Source organism: Musa acuminata, chromosome BXJ2-9 (assembly GCF_036884655.1).
Source record: "Musa acuminata AAA Group cultivar baxijiao chromosome BXJ2-9, Cavendish_Baxijiao_AAA, whole genome shotgun sequence".
Classification (NCBI taxonomy): Eukaryota; Viridiplantae; Streptophyta; class Magnoliopsida; order Zingiberales; family Musaceae; genus Musa; species Musa acuminata.
In genome coordinates this window covers 13,892,419-13,911,467 of record NC_088346.1, presented here as the reverse complement: position 1 = coordinate 13,911,467, position 19,049 = coordinate 13,892,419, and the positions used below count along the sequence as shown (strand labels likewise).

The following is a 19,049-nucleotide window of genomic DNA, read 5'->3' as shown; positions in this document are numbered from 1 at the left end:
CAATCTTTTGGAGCTATTTCTATGACAAGATGTTTAGTTTTGGCGATTCACAGAGTTTATAGTGCTGCGTGGTGTGTAATTTGATCCCTGTTCTGGGGCACTCTTAGGCAATTGGCACACCACAAGGATGGCATGTTTGGATTTGATTATTCGAGCTGCATAAAAGATTTCTTTGATTGGTTCCGAAACTGCGCAAAATAGTTGAAGTTGATCCACGCACTCTACTCCAAACATCAATTTCTAACATGACATCAGGCACTAATAGTCTTGTCGTATATTGCAATGCTGAGAAATTGATGGAGACGGTAGAACCAATCAGTGGACGTCCTGTCTATCCGAATTCAAATTAGAAAACAGTTCAGCTAATGCATCAGCCTGCACAAAGCTTACTGTTTAATTTGGTGTCATTGGACCTCCTTTGGGTTGTTGAGATATGATTCATAGTTATCTAGATTGTTATCATGATCTAGTGGTTACGTGATGATTTCAATAATCACTTGATCATGATCTAGTAGTTTCAATAATTACCTTATGATCTAGTAGTTATAGGGTGGTTGTCATTAGGTCCTATAAATAGGACCGTAGTTCAGAGATTGAGGAGAGGAAGATAAAGAGTCTGTGTGCATTTGGTATCTTGTAAGTGTTCCTCCTGTTTTTAATATTACATCAGTTTTCTTGAGTCAAAAGGATTCTTTTTACTCGTATCGTAGTATTCTGTTTCTTCCTTGCTCCTCCATCCCCAACATTTGTGGTATCAGAGCCTAGTTTCAATCTGAACTGGGCATTATGGCTTTTAACGGCAATTCCGTGTCTCAACCCCTTATCCCCATTTTCTCGGGCAAAAGTTATGAATTTTGGAGTATCAAGATGAAGACTCTATTCAAGTCTCAAGATCTTTGGGACTTAATAGATAATGGATATGCAGATCCAGATGATGAAATCAGGCTGAGGGAGAATAGAAAGAAGGACTAAAAGGCATTGTTCTTCATTCAACAAGCTGTACATGAGACGATCTTCTCAAGAATTGCAGCAGCGATAACCTCAAAGCAAGCCTGGTTGATACTTCAAAATGAATTTCAAGGCTCATCAAGGGTGATTACGGTAAAACTTCAAACCTTCCGTCGTGAGTTTGAAATTTTGTTCATGAAAAGCAATGAATCGGTACAAGATTTTCTTTCTCGAGTGACTGAAATTGTTAGTCAAATGAAATCTTACGGTGAACATCTTCCTGATCATATAATTGTTGCAAAGGTTTTGAGAAGTTTAACTCCGAAATTTGATCATGTTGTTGCCGCAATTGAGGAATCAAAAGATTTATCTACTTATTCATTTGATGAACTAATGGGTTCCTTGCAAGCACATGAAGTAAGGTTGAACAGGTCACTTGAAAAAAGTGAAGAAAAAACATTTCAGGTTAAGGGGGAGTCTTCTATTTCAAAAGAAGACAAAAAATCAACAGGAAGAGGACGTGGCAGAGGAAGATTTCGTGGTAGAGGAAATGGAAGAGGAAGTGGACACTTTGATGAACAAGGGCAATCATATTATGATCAAAAAAATTATAAAAGTGGAATTCAATGTCACTATTGTAAAAAGTTTGGTCACATGAAGGCAGATTGCTGGAAAAGAGAAAAGCAAGCAAGCTATGTGGAGAAAACTAAAGAAAATAGTAAGTTGTTTATGACTCATTCACAAATTCATAACATCTCAAATGATATTTGGTTTTTGGATAGTGGATGTTCTAATCATATGTCAGGCATAAAATCAATATTTAGAGATATTGATGAGACTCACAAGTTGAATGTTAGACTTGGAGATAACAAGCAAATCCAAGTGGAAGAGAAATGAACAATTGAGGTGAAGACAAATCAAGGGAAGGTAAAATACCTTGATAATGTTTTCTTTGTTCCTACTTTATCACATAATTTGTTGAGTGTTGGACAATTAGTAAATGATGGATATCAAGTAATATTTGATGATGGTTCATGCACTATTAGAGATAAGAAATCTGGTTTGATTATAGTAAATGTTTGCATGACACAAAGATGTTTCCACTTGATGTGTCAAATATTGAAAGACATTGCGCTTATCACAACTCAAAAGAATGAGTCTAGTTTATGACATTTAAGATATGAACACCTTAACATTAAAGGTTTAAGGTTGTTAAGTCAAAAAGGAATGGTTTTTGGATTGCCTAAGATTAATACGCTTGATGTATGTGAATGATGTATTTATGGCAAACAAAGTAGAAAATCATTTCCTATTGGAAAAGCATGGAGAGCATCTAATTGTCTTGAATTAATTCATGCTGACTTATGTGGACCTATGAATACAAAATCATTTGGTGGAAGTCAATATTTTTTATTGTTTACGGATGATTATAGTCGCATGAGTTGGGTATATTTTTTGAAATTGAAATCTGAAACATTTGATAATTTTCGAAAGTTCAAGGCACCTGTAGAAAGACAAAGTGGTAGATATATAAAGACACTTCGGACAGATAGAGGTGGTGAATTTTTATCTAATGAGTTTAGTTCTTTTTGTGAAGAAAATGGTATTCACAGAGAATTGACAGCACCATATACACCGGAGCAAAATGGTGTAGCTGAGCGTAAGAATCAGACTATCGTTGAAATGGCAAGAAGTTTGCTTAAAGGAAAACATCTTCCAAATCAGTTTTGGGCAGAAGCAGTTGCAACAGCAGTTTATTTGTTGAATATTTCACCAACAAAGGCTGTTATGAATCGAACTCCTTTTGAGGCTTGGTATGGTATGAAACCAAGTGTTAGACATCTAATAATTTTTTGTTGTATTGCTTATGCTTTGGTGAATTCACAAAATCATCACAAGCTTGATGAAAAATCAGAGAAATACATTTTAATTGGTTATTCTTTACAATCTAAAGCATATCGGTTATATAACCCTGTTAGTGGCAAAGTTATTATTAACAGAAATGTTATGTTTGATGAAAGGGCAAGTTGGAATTGAGAGATCAATAAAGGTGAAACACAAATGCAGATTCCAGCAGAACTAGACACTCCGCAGAATCAAGTAACAGATCCTACTCCAACAAATTCATCGTCAACCTCACCCAATAGCAGTTCAAATTCGGATTCCTCAGATGAAACCCCTCCAAGAAATTTCAGATCACTAACAGAAATTTATAACTCAACATTTGCTTTGTTTATTTCAGATCCGACGACTTTTGAGGATGCAGTTAAAAAAGAGGAATGGAGAAAAGCAATGAAGGAGGAAATCAAATCAACTGAAAAGAATGAAACTTGGGAGCTAATGGATCTACCGAAAGAAAAGAAAGCGACCGGGTTAAAATGGATGTTCAAAACAAAATTTAAATGCAAATTATTTGGTTTCACTGATAGTGATTGTGTAGGAGCTTTAGATGATCGAAAGAGTACTTCAGGCAAGTGGAGCTATCACAATGAAGTATTGTGGAACGGATGAACAAGTTACGGATATCTTCACCAAATCACTTTCATTTCGAAAGCATATTTATTTTATGTCGCGAATTGGTGTATGCAACTATGAATCAAGGGGGAGTGTTGAGATATGATTCATAGTTATCTAGATTGTTATCATGATCTAGTGGTTACGTGATGATTTCAATAACCACTTGATCATGATCTAGTAGTTTCAATAACTATCTTATGATCTAGTAGTTATAGGGTGGTTGTCATTAGGTCCTATAAATAGGACCGTAGTTCATCTAGCAAGATATTTGAGATTGAGGAGAGGAAGATAAAGAGTCTGTGTGCATTTGGTATATTGTAAGTGTTCCTCCTGTTTTTAATACTACATCAGTTTTCTTGAGTCAAAATGATTCTTTTTACTCGTATCGTAGTATTCTGTTTCTTCCTTGCTCCTCCGTCCCCAACATGGGTAAGAGTTTAACTCCAATTCACAAGGATGTCATTAGACCTCCTTTGGGCAGCTACCCAATGACATTACCATCGTCTCCGTCACTACGAGCGACACTGCTTGTCTCCTCCGCTAGGTAGAGAAGAAGGGGGAGGAGGCGATGGGCGATATTGTTCACGATAACAACACAGGATGAAGGTAATGGACAGACAATGTTGCATATCGATGATAGGAGGAGGAAGAGAGAGAGAGAGAGAGAGGGAGAGGGGGTGACGAGTAATGTCACTAGCGATGGGAGTAGGGGGGTAGAGGCGATGACGAACAATGGCATTCATGACAAAGACAATGATGATGTATCAGTGATCGATAGCAATCGATGAAGAGTAGAATGATATTTTTGTTAAAATGATGAAAAAAATATACCCTCAAATAAAAACTAATTAGAGTGCCACCATTGCATTAAACCCCAATAGTAAAATTTTTTAAAGGTAAAATGCCCTCTTTTCTTTTTTCACGTCAAATTTTTTTAATAGACTAAGCTAATAATTTATGGGGTAGTGTACCAATTTATTAGACATTCTTATTTTCACAGAAAAATAAATCGTAATATTTTCCTTTTCTTTTCTTATTTTAATACACTAAGTTGATAGGTTATGGGCCAATACCAGTTGATCTCTGGCCTAAGAAGGGCTCACAGAGAACAAATAGCCCACAAATTATATTGAATATAACGCTTGCAAGTGTGAAAAATGAATTGCTGATATGTCTATGAAATTATGAGTGTGTGAAAAGAAAGGGGAAAAAAGATGATTATAAGTTCAGCCACTAAACCTGCCTCAACTTGAAGAATTCAAAGTCGATAATTGGAATGAATATAGAAGCAATAATCAAGGAAGAAAATAAAAGGGGAACAAATTGAAATGGGCGGATGAAGACAATTTTGTGTAAATCAAGGTCACAAGAAGATGGAGCAAATTCAAGAATATTGAAACATTTTGATCCTCTTAAAGCCTTCTGCAGAGAAATAATTACCTGATAAAACAACAAAATAACAATTGCTCAGCAAATGAGGCATGGAATTATTCCACTAAATTGGTTGCATACCATAATTCAACTCCAACATACAACACAACACAATCTGCAGGTACATAATAAATGTGAACTTTGATCAAATTAGCATTTACACCAAATTTCAAATAGCTTCGCAAAATTGTCATCAAGTGTCTCGATTCCTGCTAGCATAAAAAGGATACTGAAGGTGAATATTGGTGCATTAGCACGAACTCAACTCTCCACCAGCTCCATCAATCTCTGCAACATGGTATCCCAATGAGTTGGATATCTGAGCCGAAGAACTAAATTGAAGGATGCTAAAGTGAATCCAGTAGATCTACTGTAATCCCCTTTCCAAAATTAATAAATGCACCAACAGAATTCATCAGAAATTCCTGTTCGCCGGAACAAGCTTAAGAAGCTTTGCAAGCTCATAGGACTTGAAATCTTTCCCAAAGCATAAGCTTAGATCCAAAGGTGTCTTTCCATCCTAGACATCACACCAAAAAGCAAAGGTCGTTTATCTTGAAATGTATTCATATTCACATTATTCACTCAGTTAACCAAAACATAAGAAAAGAAAATGTATAGAGTGAAACTGCTTTAAAAAGCTTCTAACATCACCAAGTCAAAATAATGTATATGTTGAATAATAAAAGATGTTCTCACCATCATTATCTGCAAAAATTGATAGCTGTTATTGGAAAAACAGAAACCCCTTGAGTATAGAGCTAAGGTTGCAATCATGTGACAATTATATAAGAGGTTTTCAGTTATATCTACAATGTTTGGGAAGAACTTAATCAGACTACTTATGCATTAGAGAGTGGTTATGCCGGGGTTTCTCATTCATATCCATCAACCCAGATCTGGCTGACTATTATTTGTGTGCACAATGCCAAGCTGGGTAGCAACAGGCAGTTGACTATGTAACACAACATAAACTTCAAATGATCGCTAGTTCTATCATTTATTTCTTTATTATATTTCTCATGACCTGGACATTAAGAACAAGGATAAACCATATGAAGCATTGGCTGTGAATCCTAAGTCCTCTACATTTGCCACTCATTCTCGTGTAATCAAGTATAAAGAATCTCTAATTCCCTAGTCATGCATGTGTGTTTTCCTCTTAAAGCTGTTTCACATGTTTTAATTAATTATCATCTTGCTACCATATTGCTTAACCATCTAAAAGTTCTATTTCTGTCCTGAGATTTTGCAAGCATAGGTGTTTAAGTATCATCTTGCCACTAATATTAATTAACCATCTAAAGGTACTATTATTGTCCTGAGATTTTGCAAGCATAGGTGTTAAACCAGGCATAAATCTAGAAGGATTTTATTCTTCTGCTCCAGACAATTTATGACAACTTGATGTCAAAGAATAGATATGTTATCTTACAAACACAAAAGCTTATTTGTTTCTTTTCGCTGATGCATAATTGAATACATATAAAATTACTAGAAACAAGCATACTACAAGCATTGTTTGAGTTTAAGACAATCACAATGGAACCAAACCAAGAGGGTTCCAAGAATTTCAGCAGTTATAAACAAATATTCGTGGAAGTTGATAATTTCAGTTCATTTTTAGCCCGTTTAAATTTACACAAAGGTCAAAAGATCGACAAGTCCAACCATTACCTTGTTTCTTCTTGTCTTATCAGCACCATTTACCAGCAATACCTTTGCTATATCTCTAGATCTAGTTTGTATTGCCACATGTAATGGTGTCCAACCATCCTGCACAGTATTTTGCAAAGTAAGCTAATAGTTACAAGAATGTGTAACCGAAAAATACAGCAAAACAGATGCAACTCACATTATCTGCAACATTCACATCAACTTTATATTTTATTAGCAACTTCACAGTTTGCATTGCACCAACTTGAACCGCATAATGGAGTGGTGTAGCACCATCCTATCACAGAGGACAACAATGTACTTAATCTAAATTGAACAATAATGATAGTGAGTAAGATTTGTGGCAGTTTGTTTTTCCTCTTACCGGATCTTTCACTTGAGGATTTGCACCTTTCCTTAGGAGATGACTGATAACAGCCTCCTTTTTGCCAATAATAGCTTTATGAAGAGCTGTGAAGCCATCCTGTGTCATGAAACCTAATCAAGTTCCATGCTTCATAGAAGGGAGGGTTATTCTTATCAAACATTTATGACATGATTAAAGCAATGGGAAGATTACCTTGTCAAGACAATCAATCTCTGTACTACCATCCTCAAGTAGTTTATCCATGAAGGGAATCTGACCTGACAATGCTAGACTATGAAATGGGTTCCACTTCATCTGTAGTAAAAGTTAGGCATGTGAAAAAATTAGCTTGGTTATTCTAATAGGTGAAGAATCACCTACTATGTGGGATATAAATTTTCTCATCACTCTTTAGAAAACAAACAGTCGTATGTCATTTTATGCAACAGTAGCATATCCATATATACAACAACAAGCCGTGATGTCCCAAATATTTGAGATATGCAAAAAGTTCTGATAAATTTTAACCTAGAAATTCTGCATATATGCAAGCAACTGCTCTAGATATGACACTTCTAAGTCAGGAGAACTTAACAGTTGATATTTTGCTAAGGTCTGGGACTTCGTTCCGTTGCAAAATAACCTTCTCTTCTGGCTCTAATATCGGGTCAACTTCTGCAAGAGAATCAATACAAACAAATTTATAGTTGCTAAATAAGCAAATGGTTGAATAAAAATAGCAAAGAAATTTTATTACATCCAGTAAAAGTTGAAATATATCCTTCCTTCTTGCCGATATATGTGTAAAAGGGGAGGCCCATTAAATGAGGCTCAACCATATGGAGTCTCACAAAATTGATCTAAAAATTACTCAAATTAAAAACAAAATGAAAGAGCTTTTCCAAGTTGGAAAATTAGATCTCTTTCAAATGGAAGAGCACAATCAATCACCGAGTGATAGTCTTGGTAGTTGGCACATGTTTGGAATACAACACTAAACCACAAGCATCAACATCATCCAGTGCTGGAGATTTTGTCAAGCATTTGGTCTTACTGTTATCTTCTATTAATCTTCTTCCATTTCCCATTTCGTATTTGATGTGCAAATTCAACTAAATCAATGATTGATTACTTATGCAATCGGGTCATAACAATTGCAGATTGACTTTCTTTCATAATGAGCCAGAAACAAATAGAAATTTTTAAGGCAATAATGGAAATTTTGACAGTTAACGCTAAAGAAGTCACTACTACTTTTTCGTGTCTATATTTCCCAAGCAAAGATTTACCAAATTTAACAGTCATAATTGGCCAGAATCTTTAAGTGCATTACTGACAAGATAAAGAAGTTGAAAAGACAAGAAACAATGCATATTTTGAATCAACAGTATAGATGTGAAAACGAGCTAATGTTGCAGACTAAGCAGCTTAGACATCAAGTCACATGCCAGATCAAGATAGAATGTGCGGATCAAAAACATTCTTTTGATGAAAATAAAAGTGACTGGTCAATAACGGAGCCAAAAGTTAGAAAAAAAAAAGTATGAAGAATTAAGCCAGCAGTCATCCTAGTCGAGAAGCATTTATTAACTTCTAAAACAATCGCACGACAAGATCCAATCTTTCCGCTATAATGAAGATGCAATCATGATAAGGAACACCCCAGGAACCATGGACCCTAACACATCCGCTTCAACGTCGTCTAAAACAAGAAAGAAAGAGTTTTGGGTAAGGGTATATAACCTTTGACGAGATCGTCATATTGGGACACAGTGGAAATCGTAGCGTCTCCCTGATCACCACTGACTTCCTCCCCTTCCTCATCCTCAAGTTCTTGATCCACCTCTTCCAACTCGCTGTCATATCCATCATCCGGATCCTCCCAGAATCCATCAGAGCCCCGTTTGGCGCGGGCGGCGGAGCCGTGCCACTCGAAATTCCCCGCAAAAGAATGAGCCCTGACGGCTGCCCGCGAAGAAGACGACAGGATAAGAGGAGGTTTTGGAGGTAGCAGTGGGTTCAAGCTACGGAAGGCAGAAGAAGGCCGGAGGTGGAGAAGGTGGAAGGAAGAAGAAGATAACCCCGCTCCCGCCACCATCCCTAGCTCAAGCATGTTCTCTCGGGAGCGATTTGGTGACAGGTTCATCGAGTTCTTTCACCTGAGAGGGCATCCGGACCCGATAACCCGAAATCGGAATAGATAGATCCTGACACAGATCTATACCCGATTAAATGTATAAATATACCTGGTAATGATCCGAATCCGATCCGTGATATTGGGTATGGATCCTCATTTTGGTGGTTTCTTATAAAAAAAAAAGATTTTAGGTTGACTAAATCACTATAAAAAGAGTTTTCTAAAGAGTGACGTGGATTTCTCAAAGGCCGGATATGGTGCCATTCACATGTATAATCCCCAATAAAGCATTAGGTGTTTCAATTAATTCAAAATAATTAGTTATCGGATCCGGATTTGATATCCAATTTAGCATTGATTACCAAACCTCTAGTGAACTTTTGTCCCACCTTGGTTCTAACCCTTTTCATTCCTATAATTAATTTGAATGTTTATATTACTTCTATTTTCTGAAGCTTATAAATAAATAAATTATATATATATATATATATATATATATATATATATAAAAGTTAATAATCATATTATAAAATGAAAGTGGGGAGGATATTTTCATATATATATATATATAATATATATGATTAATAATATATAATATTTATAATCATATATATATATTTAAGTTAATAATCATATATATATATCATATATTTAAATCTTAAAAACTAATTATGCTTATGTTATGGGAATGAAAAAAATATCATATTTATTTTAAAGAAAATAAAAATTACTTTTTCATTATGGTATGGCATAGAAACAATTACTTTTGATATGCCCATATCACTGGAAAAATAAAAATTCGATAAGTCAGAATTTACTATAACTATTTGATGCATTCGGATAATATCCTTTTATGATTGTGTGTGACTTTGGTCATTCTTTAAGCTAGACAATTAGTTAACTATAAATATATTTAAGTTAATAATCATATTATCATTAAGTTATCATTGTAAACCCATCAAGATTTTTACTACAAAGTTGTTTTATCCTGGCAAAAATATTTGACTTTTGACTTATTTTAATATAAAATAAATAGTAGATTGATCAGTTTAAAAATAAAATGGATTGTTAGTCATAGAATATTATTTTCTTCATACTTTAACCTAACCAAAATAATAAAATAAGTTTTAAAAAAATATTTTTTCATTAAAATAAAATAAATATATCTAAAGGTTTTGATCCATATTTTCCTCATTCATGTATCCATCATAAACGGATCAGTAGGAAGATTTTTTTGCTTATTGGGAATTTCCCTAAATCAGATTTTTCTTAATGATGTTATCAATTACTTATCGATAATTACATATACATGAATTTCCCTTCTTTTCGCTTTAATTATTGTTCTTCATGATCCTTTACGAGATTGGCTCAATCCATTTCAATCCATTGATAAAAAAAAAAACTTAATGAACTCACCTTTTTCCATGTATATATGTTGTATTAACTCAGTATTTTTGGGTTAGCAGGAAAGATAGGTGATAATAATTTTAACTAAAATCTCTATAGAACCATTTTAATTCGATCGAAAAGTTTAATCTCTATAAACTTTAGTTAATAAAATAGTGATTTTTTTTATCATATGCGGTCAATAAAGACTTTAAACAATGTGTTCCAAACATTATCCTGAAAGAAAATAAATTAAGTAATGGGAGAGATGATAAAATTGAAATAATATAAACAATATTAGCATGACCCTTCTGTAACGATGACACACATAAATTGAGAAATTATATTAGAGTCAATTTAGTATTAAGCATAATAACAGAAAAGATCAATGTCGAGCTATCATTAGGTCACCGAGTCATATCTCACGAGCACTATGTATGCTAGTGTCTAATTTTAGGATATGTTTATCCCCGATTTAAAGATCAAATATTTTAAGTGAGGTATATTGTAACATGCTAATTTAACCTTATATTGAAAGGTCGACAAAAATTAAATAGGTTCATAGAGGCTTGATGGGTAACTACAATTAAGTGAAGCATTTTGCATCACTAGTAGACTCAACAAGTTAATGGTCAATTATCCTATCCGACATGTCATGACTTTCGATTACATAACAACAACACATATGACCAACATCAAAACCACTCTTATTTTTGGGTTTAAGAAAGTATCAAGGCAAGATAGATTAATAGTTGATATGCCCATATCACACCTTTAAGTAGATCTGAACATACAACATCCCTTGATTTATGCAATCCCCATTCTTAATGTTCTTCCAAAAATTAAGAATCCAAATAACGATGCAATTTCACTCTCTGCTACTATAAACTTGTTGCAGACCTTCATGTGTGTGCCAAGGGAAGAAGAAGCACATGAGCTTGATGAATGAACACTGGAGAGATCATGAAACTTGACCACCTTCAACCGCAACATGATCAGAAGGCACTTGCAGTTATATGTCTTCATGCTTGTCTTCTTCAACCTTTGTGAAGCTGCTGAAGTTGCCCTTGGTCATGAATAGCTGAGCATGGTGGTGCTTGCAGTAGAGTCTGCCCTCATGTGTGACAAAGTTGGATGGGCTGATGGTGCAACCTCCATGGGTGCACCTAAAGCAGGGCCTGTGGTAAGAGTTTCCATCAACAGCCACCTGAAAGCAGGGAAGACATGTCACTTATCATCTTGTATGGATCAGATGTAGATATATAGATACAGTCCTGTCATTTCAACAGATATTACGTCGAACTATTTAGTCGAGTTGCTAAATGTGAATGATAATGTCATACAAATCTGTTGTTCTGAATGCATCCACAAGATCATATGCATCAACTATGTAAGAGTTTCTACCAGCAAGTTTCTTCTAACAAGTTCTAAAATTTTTTTGTATGATGTGGCTTCGGGAAATGATGTTCGACATCTCCTAACTTTTCAGAAATTTTCACCTAATGGGAGAAAAATCCAGCTATATGATCTTCTGAGTCATATCAAATCACAGATAAATAAAGAGGGAATTCTCCACTATATATTGATGATTGGATAGTTCTTCGGCACACCTCTCTAAAAGTAAACATTGTTAAATCTGTTATTTTTGCAAATTACTAATATATTTCTGCTTGAAACTTCTTTAGCACAAAAAATATGCAATGTATTGGGAGATAATCATGCACCAAAATTATGACTTAGATATATGTGAAATCGCACAGACAGAGTGAAATGAGGAATACGAATATTGCACATAAACATTAGATCACAGTGAACACTAACTTGTTGGTAAATCTTTGCGTTTAAGTCCAATAGATGAAATTAATGGATCCTGATAGAACTTGAGGGACTATATGAACAGGGACTATATGAACAGAATGAAGTCTGATATAACAATCTGACACCTCTTCATGTTTCAGAAAAAGAATAGGAAATATCAGATGTACCTTCTCAATTGGGTAGACCGTTTTCTTGCACACCACACATTTGTCTCGTGTCCCGAGAAATATACTCGCGTATCTGCTGTTAGAAACACCCTGTATGATATGAAAAATACGTAATTAAGAAAACTGTGCCAGATCATTTCGGCATCAGTGTATTTAAGTTATATGCATAATTGCATGGAAATGATAAGTTGCTTTGATCTCACTGTACCTGTTGACCACTAGATCTGTCTATCTTTGCAGATTTTGGAGCTCCTACAACAATTCGAGTATGTTGTCAGCACATAAGCATGACAATGTATCATGGAATTATCAGAGTCATCAGATACCTTCAAAACTTTTATCCAGACTGCCAGTCATCTTAAAGAGTTGATCATAGTGAGGCTTGCAGTAAAGAACTCCCTCAATAGAGCTATAATTGCTGAACTGCATTATGAGCATTTTCAAGACAGCAAGATGTACTTGAGCTATATATATACACATACCGTGATACGCACAAATGTACACATAATGCAGATATATACATATAAAAAACCTTATCAGATTAGTATTCCATTCATGTTTGCCATATACAAATATATTCATATAGAATTGATCGGTCTTGTATCACAATTAGCAAAAATTTTACCACATGTCTCAGCCTAAATGATACATAACACAAAAATAAATACAAGGACTCGATGAGGAGTTTGATAACCTAAAGTTCTTTGTTGCTCATCTTGAAATGTTAATGAATGATTTGCAAGGATATGCAAGTTATCTTGAAACAAAGCCAAACAATAATTCTGAGATGCCAAAGAAGTGATACACTGAAGGAATCTCAAAGCAAGAAGCTGACTCCAACGTAAATGGCAGAGTAGCAACCTCTTGTGGATTATGAAACCTTCATTGCCTTCTCATGGTAGATAGATATGTTTGTCTCAACATTCTCACCTCAGCTGCACTCAACATGACTCGTTGAAATCAATTGACACGGAGATCAACCAAAACATTTTGTGCTAAACTAAATGAATACGAGTATGTTAGGTATCAGGCACCTAGGATAATTTTGGAGCAATGCTAGTAATTTTCAAATAAGCAACTTGATTTCTGTATCGATTATACCTATTGATGTCTATTTTACATTTACTTTATTTCGTGTGCGTCGAACATGGGTTTTTTCTTCGACTTTTTCAGTCATTTAAGTCTGACAATTTTTTTGACCAACATATTGATTAGTATTTAAACTTGTTTTACATTAGATCATCATTCATTGACTTGTATAAGACAATGTACCAGAAAAACAATGTATTCATATGGCAGGCATGACAGTTCCATCACATATGTACCTGGTGATGTTGTCTTGCTTTCATAAATAGATTCTCTATTTCTTTCTTTCTAACAATTGCTAAATACATAGAGTTCACAAATGGTGGCTTCATGTTCACGTTTGTTTATTGATAGATAAATAAGCACTAATATCCATTTATCATAATGCATACTGTTCATCATTTTTATATTAGGTATGCCCGCATTGGCGGTAGCGTCATGTACTGGGTACATTCTTTTTTTGTATATATATATACTGTTCATATTTTCATGGCCTTAGTGTTTTCCAAAGAATCATTGATATTGAATCAAAGCATAGAAATTCCTTTGCTTGCTCAGGATGATTGAATCAGTTGAGATTAGTATTCATTGTCAATGTCATATTCATAATTGTGACATCTTCTTAAACCTAAAAAAATCAGAGGAAAAATCATGATTCATCCTAAAAACAAAGGAATACTATTGCTTTTATTCATCAGACACAATCGAGTAGCATACATTCTCATAGCAAGAAAGAAACAAAGAAGAGACCGAACGAGCAACTTAAGCAATCATTTTAAGGCAAGTTAGTCTCTCTTTAAGAATTAGAAAGCAGGGAAAATTCATGTTAGACATACAAGATTTCTCAAACCCCTCAATCAAACAGAGATGACTTCTACTCATAATCATCACAACATACAATGATGAAACATATTTCTTAGTGATAGTTTCATGCATGGTTAAGCCAATTACCAGTAGAATATTTTCGAATCTTTTGATGTAGACAGAGTCCAACACGGACAGACTGAGAAGAGTATTTAGATGGCATCCAAGAAGAGAAAGAGAGAGAAGAACAGAGGAATCACCTTGAGGGTTCCCCTGCAGTGGTGGCAGCGGAAGCAAGCTCGGTGGTAGATCCTGCCATCGGCGGCGAGCTGGTCCACCAAGTACACCGTCTTCCGGCACGCCTGGCACTTCTGCGTCGTCCCTCCGAACAGCATCGACGCCATCTCCGACAGTCAAACGCTGCACGATGGCGAGGGAGAGGGGTGGCAGCGATGCAAGGCCTGATGACAGACACGAGCGCAGAGGATCGTTTGTCTCCGGGTACTTGTTTGGCCTTTTCGTTGATAGAGAGAACAGCTCAGCTGAGACTGGTCAGCTCAGAAGAACAACCACAGCATGAGGGAGAGTCGGTGGTAATCTCTCTCTGCGATCATTTTCCTTGTTTCGTTTCTTGTGGCAGCTCAGGGGGTTTGACTTTCCATCCAATTGGCGGCGCCGGCGTTGGCCAAACACAAAACACTTCTCTTCTGATCACTAATAACATGTTGTTGCTATATTGAATTATTAAGAATGACTAGTTTTCTTCTAAAAGATTAATACAAATATTACAAGGTTTGCCTTCGAACTCCATATGATGTTCACCTTACAAAGGTGAGAATGCTGAGATCACTGTGTTTATTTAGATATAACTTCGACGGAATATACTTAAAATACATATACATGTTGAAATTAGAAGTGAGATAATTAATGAAAAAATATAAATACAAATATAAAAAAAATTAAATACTCTTAATTTAACTAAGAATATTATTTGTTCCATAACTCACATCAATGTATCAACCCCAAATAATTGAGACATTATGATTTGTTATTGTATTTAGTGATTAAACTATCAAAAACTAATATTTTAAAGAAATTGCATATTTATGCATAGAGTCAAACATCCGAGTGAATAATATACAGTGAAAAAAGCTACAGTGACTGCTTGATATGAGTCCACTATTAAATGTCATGTGGTTGCCAAATGGTTCTTCCAAAATCTCCACTGTTAAATGCATTGAATCCTTCTGCAAATTGTTGATGGAAACTTTGTTGCAGATGGTTTTGCTTCAACTGATCTGGCAAACTTGGTTTTTCTACATATATGGGAAGCCAAAGGGCTATTATATGTAACATCCACAGCACATTACAGCTCATACAAACTCGGAGTCGTATATACATTATTTTACAGCTCAAGCAGATCAGTGTTATCCCAATCCACAGCTAACTACAACCCATAAAAACTCCAAATCTTTGAAGTCAAATACATATTATTATTTGACTGCTACAGTATATTAAGCATTATCCTAGTATGACTCTATCCTATGCATACATACTTGTACATACTAAACCTAAGCACATGAGAAAACATGATCTCTTTGTTAAATTTGGATACCCTGCCGGTCATTGGTGGAGTTTTAGACACTGAACGAATTATCACTTAAACCATTAATGGATTTAGTTCCACAGACAAGTTACAAGAAAGAAAATTGGCCATTCCATTAACCTGATCTTAAATCATGCAATCAGATCTGACAGCCTTGTTGTCATATTAGAATCAACACCTCCTTGCTTCTGCTATTCTCCTTCAGTCATTTGGTCTTCACATGAGAAGGTGAATGCCCACTAACACAATGATAGCAGAAGCAATCATATAGTTGACCAACAAGAATGCCATAGTAGTCAATCATATTCTTGTTTAGGATATAAAAAGTTGATCTTTTTTTTCAGCGACTCTGCAATAGCCTTTGCACCCTGCAAAACTCAACAATTTAGGAATTACCAAGATAAATTTCTGCTTAATTCATTAAAAGGCACAAACAAATTGATTGCCTACAAAAAGTAGAATGAAAACAGCCTCATTTTTTTTCAGCTGGAGTTCTTGAGTACCTTCATTTCTCATTAAAATATCTGAAAAACACAGTAAGCAGAATCTTAGATTTTTATCGGATGCCAAAAGAATAAAATGAAAGAAACAGAATATTGCAGTCATCCTAATGCTGAAAACAGCTGTAGGAAAAACAAACCAATGAATAATCAATTGATTTGCAATCATCGGAAAGAATGAAACTCTTACCAACAGGAAAGGCTACATAATCACTTATAAAGATAAATGTAATCGAAGACATCAGATGTTCAGTCAGATATATTGCTAAAAGAATATGATAAGAGAACAGGAAAAAATAAATTAGGAAGTATTCTTGTCCCAATCACTTAACAAAGGAATGAGCTCACTTGCCAACTAATTTAACTATAACTCTTCTTGAGGCTTTTTCTCTAACCTTTTTCCCTCTCACCGTTACTTCAGCAACTTTACCTAAATGTTTTTTATTTTGTCAACCATTCAATTGCTACAAATTCTTCATAGTTTCCTACTGTAGGATAAACTTCAAAAGTGCCTATGCAACAACAGTGACGTAGCATGTTTCACAAGCATGCAAAGAAAAGACAATTATTATTCTCGGTTAATGTAAACTCCACTGCAAGTTAATTTATATGACACTCAAAATTCAGCTGACTTAAATTGAAGACCAAACCCAGCAAATTAGCCATAAGAGACAAAAGGCATTCACCAAAGATTGGCAAAGCTCAAGAATGTACCAGCAACTCTCATCTTTGAAGACTTTTGAGCCATTCAAAGAACTCATAACTATATCTTAGTATTGGTTATTCCATCACTTAATAGATTTATCAATAAAGTGGTATATTCTCTCTATCTTGTGTCTATTTCATTATTGAAAACAAATTCCAATAATTGGAAAATGCTCTTATAGGATGGTCATATCCTTCCATAGACATATCTACTGAACAATGTATTCTGCCTGTTGGTCGCTCAGATATTAGATTTATAATAAACTGATGAAAATAAAATCATGTACAAATCAAATCACTTCTGGTTGTGATTGTTTGGGCTGTAGAACGCCATGATAAGTAATATAGCATATCAAGTCATCACACTGACAAGTTGACAATTCTGAATGTCACATGCATTCAATCTTCAAAGCAGCACCTGATTGCAGATTAGTCCCATGACAGAAGGGCCACCACAATTCCAGGGAAAGATCTATTGGCCCCAGAAGCTGAATCCTTTAGCTATGCCATGAGTAAACTTGCAACCACCAGGCTGAGAAGGCCTGTTCAGATTGCTAGATATGAACTGAATTCTTGTAGCATTAGGCACACGCTATGCACATGGCACCAAGAAATTGAAATTTCACATTATGTAGGATGCACAAATTTACGACTAATTAAAACTCAAACCAAAAAGCTACCAAGATGATTGTGGGATACCTAAAGGTATTGTTCAGGTACACAATGTCAATAAGATGTAGAAAATTAGCTAGAAATATTTATATAGTTTGAAAATGTAGACACCATGGTTTTTGGAACTCGATGGATTGCACTTCACATGCATTAACATGTTCTAGTTTCCCGTTGAGATAATCAAGTACGCTGTGCTACGATGACTCGACCCGGTTACTCATAGACCAATGCCGCCACAATAGGAGATATCAATTTCGAACAAGTTATTAGCGTGGCCAACAAAATAGAAAGAAAGATTAAATCAGGTAAAGCTACGTACGTTTGCTAACCGGTGAAGCAAACCGCATACTAAGAGTAGAAGCGAGGAACACCCCGACCTGTCACGACCTTAGTTGGTTTTGCCTAAGGCGTGCGGCACCCTCGCGCGTCCGTCCGCAAAGGTCAGCCTCTCCGAAGCCTCCCATTATCCCTTAGGACCAACAAAAGAGAGAACGGGTTAAAAAGAATGCCTCAATCAGGATCCACAAGCAAACATGTCCGAAAAACACTTCATAGACAATGCAAATTACAAACAGACTTTACAAGCTCTGAACAGTTGCACAACAAAGGGTAAAATGGTTCATTACAGACCGAAAAGCTCTCGCACGTGTCCACATGACACAACCTTTATTTACAAGCCTAAAGAGGCCACCAACCTAACTAAAATGAGACTTATAAGCCTTCGGCCGCCCCTCTACCTGCTATACAAGGCATGAACATGCCAAAAGACAACGGACAGACATAAGCATTACATCCAACATCTTGTTTAGAAGTTTGTCCGTTACATTCTCCCCCACTTATCCCTTCGACGTCCTCGTCGAAGCCTTTGTGAACACTGCAACTCTTCGCCTTTGCTGAGTCTTCAATCTTCCGCTCCAGCTGCAATGCGCCTCCTGGCTCCCAACTGCTCTACGCTGCTGTTTTTGAGTAGTCGACCCTTTAATCCGCCATGCTGCTACAACTCACCAATGACTCTAACTCTGTTGGGGGGGTTGGCTGAGTTGTGTTGATCCTTGTCGATTCTTGCGAATCCACCAAATGAAGGAAAAGACCATCTTTTCTGCGCCAGTCTCTCAAAATTTCCACATGCTGCTTGAACTGGGTGGATGCTTGTTGGAGCTTTAACGAGCATCGCCTCGCAAACTTCTGAAGTTTTGGGTCCTTCCTCCACAAAATTTGCTCATTGACTCTTCTTTCAGTTAGTTGTCAC

General features: G+C 35.6%; 2 protein-coding genes across 2 annotated transcripts; both read right to left on the bottom strand.

The window, feature by feature from the left end:
• Positions 1–4,940: 4,940 nt before the first annotated feature.
• LOC135623233 (ankyrin repeat domain-containing protein EMB506, chloroplastic-like) lies at positions 4,941–9,069 on the bottom strand. Its single transcript, XM_065125965.1, has 7 exons — positions 8,663–9,069; positions 7,515–7,594; positions 7,133–7,234; positions 6,938–7,036; positions 6,752–6,850; positions 6,574–6,672; positions 4,941–5,416 (listed from the first exon to the last, which is right to left on the bottom strand). Exons 1-7 carry the CDS (start codon positions 9,063–9,065, stop codon positions 5,312–5,314), a joined length of 987 nt encoding a protein of 328 aa, XP_064982037.1. The 5' UTR covers positions 9,066–9,069; the 3' UTR covers positions 4,941–5,311.
• Positions 9,070–11,078: 2,009 nt separating this feature from the next.
• On the bottom strand, positions 11,079–14,994 carry LOC135623934 (LIM domain-containing protein WLIM1-like). The gene is made up of 5 exons (XM_065127399.1): positions 14,578–14,994; positions 12,754–12,850; positions 12,636–12,679; positions 12,428–12,517; positions 11,079–11,649 (listed from the first exon to the last, which is right to left on the bottom strand). Exons 1-5 carry the CDS (start codon positions 14,719–14,721, stop codon positions 11,455–11,457), a joined length of 570 nt encoding a protein of 189 aa, XP_064983471.1. The 5' UTR covers positions 14,722–14,994; the 3' UTR covers positions 11,079–11,454.
• Positions 14,995–19,049: the final 4,055 nt, after the last annotated feature.